General features: G+C 49.8%; 1 protein-coding gene across 1 annotated transcript; it reads left to right on the top strand.

Annotated features, from left to right (window-relative positions):
• The first annotated feature begins 1465 nt into the window (after positions 1-1465).
• Positions 1466-3234, top strand: GPR12 (G protein-coupled receptor 12). The gene is made up of 2 exons (XM_036252648.1): positions 1466-1507; positions 2218-3234. Exon 2 carries the CDS (start codon positions 2233-2235, stop codon positions 3232-3234), a length of 1002 nt encoding a protein of 333 aa, XP_036108541.1. The 5' UTR covers positions 1466-1507; positions 2218-2232.
• Positions 3235-5373: the final 2139 nt, after the last annotated feature.

Below are 5373 nucleotides of genomic sequence, written 5' to 3'. Positions count from 1 at the left end.
CAGCATCATGATCACTGGGAGAGGGGGTGGCAAAGGCAGAATCTGGGCCCTACCCCAGAACGACTGGTCTGTGTTTGATAACTGGCATGCAAGGACAGCTGGAGAGATCTCGCAGAGGCTGGAGGTGATTGATGGGGGAGGAGAAGGGAGAAGGCAACGTTACAGGTGGTTGAGACTGCAAGGCTGGGGTCAGAAATGACAGAGAGCTCCAGGGGCAGGGAGGCAGGATGGCCAGAGGAGAATGGAAGGGGTCTAGGGTCCTGTGCTCTGCAGATCATCTCCATTGGTACAGAGTCCTGCAGGTGGTGTGAAGAGAGAGAGTTGGAAAAACCTTCACTGCTGACAGGGAAAGACCAGAACACCATGCCTTTTCCTTCTCACATCTTTAAACTGGGAGATCATCGCTACATGTAAGATCTATTGGGTGTTCTGTTTTTTGTATGCAGAGGAGACACAGGCTCATAAGAGCAGCCTGCTATCAGGTTCTTAATCTTAGAACCCATTGATGTGTTAAAATGGAAAAAATAAATGAACACTGTTACTTCAGTACCTAACTGAATTGGTTTGGGGCCTGCATCTGCAGGAAGCTTCTGCAGGAACTCACTCAGTCAATGATTTCCACGTGAAAACACCGCTCAAGGAGCAGTTAATAAGTGCACCTTGATGATACTAACGATTTACATAGCCGCACCGTACATCCAGTTAAGCAAATGTTTCCTGGGCACAGTAATTAATGAACCAGGTCCAGGACACACCTAGGGAAGGGGGCCCCTTGGAATGGGGATGCAATGTAAAGAGCTAATGGCTGCGCATTTCGCTGCTGTATGATCTGCCTCCCTAACTTGTTCATCCCATACCCAGCTGGGAACCCTGAATACCACCCTAGGCAATTCATGTGACCGCGAATGTAGGTAGTAGTTAGGGAAAGGCGGGGAGAAGCGGCCTCTAGAGACTGGGACTCCCCAGGGAGACCTCGGGAACGAAATAGGTCACGGGGCTCCCGGGCAGAGCTCCCCGGCCCCCGCCCCGTGCGTGCCAGCCCCGGACAGCCAGCGGGGGGGGGATGAGGGGCGGCGGGCAGGGGGGGTGACGGTGCACTTCGGGCCTCCAGGTTCTCTCCCTTCCTGAGAGCGGTGCCAGGCTCTCACCATGTTGGGGGACGCCCTCTCCTGCCCGCGCCCCCGCGCAGCCCTTACCCGTGGGGTCGCGCGCCGGCCTCCCGGGCTCCCGTGGGCGGGAGCGCGCGGTGCGGGCGAGGAGCTGGGCGCGCGCGCGCGTGCGGGGAGCGTGTGAGCCCGGCGGGCGGGCGGGAGAGCGGGGCGCGTGAGCCCAGCTCTCCGCTCACCTGGCGCCCGCCGCTCACCTGGCGCCGAGCGCGCCCGGGCCTCCGGCCCCTCCCGCGCGGCCGCCGCCCCTCTCAGCCGCCCGCCGCGGCGCCCACCTACGACACGCTCTGCCGCGCGCTCCGGACGCACGGGAGGAGCCCCCTCGGCCTGCGCGCGCCAAGGTGATCCCCCAGATGACCCCCGCCCCGCGGTTGCGGTCCCGGCGCCCTGCCTGTCCCCCTCGCGTCCGTCGCCCGTCCTTGCCGCCAGGGGAGCGGCGGCAGTGTCTGAGCATCAGTCGGTTCGTCTGTCTGTCTGTCTGTCTGCCTGCCTGTCTCCACACCTCCACACCGCCTTTTGTGCACATGGGGGAAGTCCGGACCCCTCTTTGTTCTGGCTGGGGGTGTGGATGAGTGTGTGCACGCGCGCCCGGGATTTTTTTAGAAGGTGGGAGCTCGATGGAAACGGACGATTTGGATATTCCAGGGGGGGTGGCGGCTGGCTGGAGACGTGTGGCCGCCGCGTGCTGTGCTCCGGCAGCCAGATGTCAAACAGCTATCCGTGCCTGGCGTGCAGGATGCGACGCTGGAATGGGTATCCCCGCACTTTAGCAAACAGACCGCGCCGTCCCGGTGGGCCTGCCTCTCGCGCGGCCGTGTTTTGAAGTCCTTTTCTATGTTTTCCCCAACGCAGCTCGGCATTTGTTGTAGGGAGTTTTAAATCATGGAGACTTTGGTTTTTATTTCATTTCATAACAGTGTATAATTCACGCAGCTTGTGGCATTTGATAGCCGTATTTGAAGAGGGGCTGGCTTTTTTGTGTGTAGTTTTGCATGATCTTGAACTGTCCCCCTGCTGTACCTATCCATTAAAAACTGTCTTTTCGTTGAAGAGGACAGGGGTTAAAATGAACGGAGACCCGAAGGTCAATTTCAGCGGCTTGCTTCGGGATTACTTAGATGACGATGCTGCTACCGAGAACGTTTCAGCTGCTGTCTCCTCCCAGGTTCCTGTTGTAGAGCCAGAGCTTGTTGTCAACCCCTGGGACATTGTCTTGTGTACCTCAGGAACTCTCATCTCCTGTGAAAATGCCATCGTGGTCCTTATCATCTTCCATAACCCCAGCCTGCGAGCCCCCATGTTCCTGCTGATTGGCAGCCTGGCTCTTGCAGACCTGCTGGCCGGCATTGGACTCATCATCAATTTTGTTTTTGCCTACCTGCTTCAGTCAGAAGCCACCAAGCTGGTCACCATTGGACTCATCGTCGCCTCTTTCTCTGCCTCTGTCTGCAGCTTACTGGCCATCACTGTTGACCGCTATCTCTCCCTGTATTATGCTCTGACATACCATTCGGAGAGGACAGTCACGTTTACCTATGTCATGCTGATCATGCTCTGGGGGACCTCCATCTGCCTGGGTCTGCTGCCCGTCCTGGGCTGGAACTGCCTCCGAGATGAGTCCACCTGCAGCGTGGTCAGACCCCTCACCAAGAACAACACGGCCATCCTTTCTGTCTCCTTCCTCTTCACGTTTGCGCTCATGCTTCAGCTCTACATCCAGATCTGCAAGATCGTCATGAGGCACGCCCACCAGATAGCCCTGCAGCACCACTTCCTGGCCACCTCGCACTACGTGACCACCCGGAAAGGGGTCTCCACCCTGGCCATCATCCTGGGGACCTTTGCTGCTTGCTGGATGCCTTTCACCCTCTATTCCTTGATAGCTGATTACACCTATCCCTCCATCTACACCTACGCCACCCTCCTGCCCGCCACCTACAATTCCATCATCAACCCTGTCATATACGCTTTCAGAAACCAAGAGATCCAGAAAGCCCTCTGCCTCATTTGCTGCGGCTGCATCCCGTCCAGCCTCTCCCAGAGAGCGCGGTCACCCAGCGATGTGTAGCAGCCTTCCCCTGACAGGGTCCTGCCACCCAGTGCTGCATTCACCAAGCACTTCCGCTGCCTGGCCAGCCCCTGCCTCAGATTCTTCCTCCTGGATGCTCTTGGGAACCACGAGAACACTCAGCATTCGGGAAGCTTTCGTTCAGATGAGTCAAGTGATTGGAGTGAAAATAATGTTACCAGTGTTTTCACCCTTTCAGAACAAGTGTTGAGTTCTTCGCTCAACACTTTTTTGTTTGTTTTGTTTAAGAGTGTGGGATTTGTTTTATAGTTTATTTGGAGGCCATGATGTTATAAAAAGTAAACTGGTCCCAGAGTTTTTACCTGGACTTTAAAATAAAACTGAGTCATTGAAGAAAATAAAGTTACTTTTTTCCAGGCTTTTTTTTTTTTTTTTTTTTTTCTTTAAATGTCGAGGTAGAGTTTTCAGTGCTGCATGTATCTAACAGAATTCAGTCTCTTTCAAGCCAGTAAAAATATTTTACATGCTTATGTTTGGAAGAGACCTGATTTTGTTAACATGAACTCAGTAATAAGTTACCAACACTGAAACTATGAACCATTCTTATTCATTCTTTCTTTACTTCCAAAAATTACTGTTGGCAAGAATTACTCGGGTATTTCTATGAATGTTGTAACTCTTTCTGCATGGTTGCCTGGGTTAGCTAGACCACTAGTTTCAAATGTTGCCATGTAAATCCAGAATCAAATGAGTCATTTTTCACCATAAGATTTTTCTTTATATGTCCTTTTAAAGTGAATTCTGCAATTTGTCTTGATTTACATAGGAAGTAGGATTCACTAGATTCACCCTTGTAGTTTCTTAAGCTACAGTCTAAATGTCAGGAAACAAAATGAAAAAAATAGTAACATCTCTTGAAAGTAGATGAAATATATTTCAGTATATGCTGAAAAATAAATCAGTGTAAAACGATCACAAAATAGGAAAAACATCACTCTTCCTATCTTTAAGAATGAACTAATAGTTATTTTTTTATTGAGAAAACTAGAATTAAATATTGTAGATGAAGAATTTCTGGTTCATGTTGTCGGTGGAGTAAAATGCATTTGAAGCAGGTGGTCTCCTATTTGAATGATTGATTTGTTTCGTGAGTGCATAACACCCATATAAGTTCTGTGACACAGCATGTAAGTTCACCAGTGACTGTTCATAAAAAGTTAGTTTGAACTTCTTTTCCTTCTGTTCACCAAAAAAACAAACCTTAAATGCAATAGAAACTGTTTTGCCTATTTTCAGAGAGCAAGGATTTCATGAGGGAATTACATGGAAGAATTTATTTGAAACATTTTATAAAATCATGGTGTCTGAGAGTCGTTTCCGTTAGCGCAGACAGATGTGTTGGACACAGACACCTGCCCTCCGTGGGCAGTGGATTTATAGCTGTGTCTGTGCAGCCAGTGGAAGAATTTCTGTACAGCACATCAGCCCAGCCCTGTCAGATGGTGATCCAGTATAAGTAAGGCTGCCTGAGGAATCATTGATAATAAGTTAACCTCATTGGTTTGTCCCCGGTGTTCTGCCCATGGTTGTCTCAGGACCCTTCTGGCTATCTGCGTGCTGATGCCACCTCTCCAAAGTCCCTTCTCATGTCGCATGAGTATGGTGAATAAATCCTCCCCTCCGCTCGAACCTGTGTTTCCTGCCTTAGGCTACTTGTGGAAGCAGGAGAAAGGTTAAAATCTTTCAGAAATCAGAAAGGATTTTTAATGCATATTACCCTATGATCAATCCAATCAAGATGATGCCTTTAACATTTTTTCTTCAACATGTGATTGAGTTGGTAGATTGAACATGATGAGTTTTTAATCACTTAAAGTCAATAATATCTCCGTGCCAGAAATAATTAAGGTAATTGGTTTGGCTATGGGCTGGGAAATATTCACAAAGAGGTTTGAAAGCAGTAACTGATGTTTTTGTAGAAATGGTGGGTCTCTCTCCCTGGTTGGTTAGAGCATTGTCTCTATACCCCAAGGGTTCGGGTTCGATCCCCAATCAGGGCGCATACAAGAATCAACCAATGAATGCACAAATAAGTGGAAAAACAAATCATTGTTTCTCTTTCTCTCTTTGTCTCTGTCTCTCTCTCTAAAATCAATTTTTTTAAAAGAAATTCTTAGT

This window comes from Molossus molossus, unplaced genomic scaffold, assembly GCF_014108415.1.
Source record: "Molossus molossus isolate mMolMol1 unplaced genomic scaffold, mMolMol1.p scaffold_m16_p_10, whole genome shotgun sequence".
Classification (NCBI taxonomy): Eukaryota; Metazoa; Chordata; class Mammalia; order Chiroptera; family Molossidae; genus Molossus; species Molossus molossus.
Note: the sequence above shows the minus strand (reverse complement) of the source record. Positions and strands in the feature narration are given on the sequence as shown.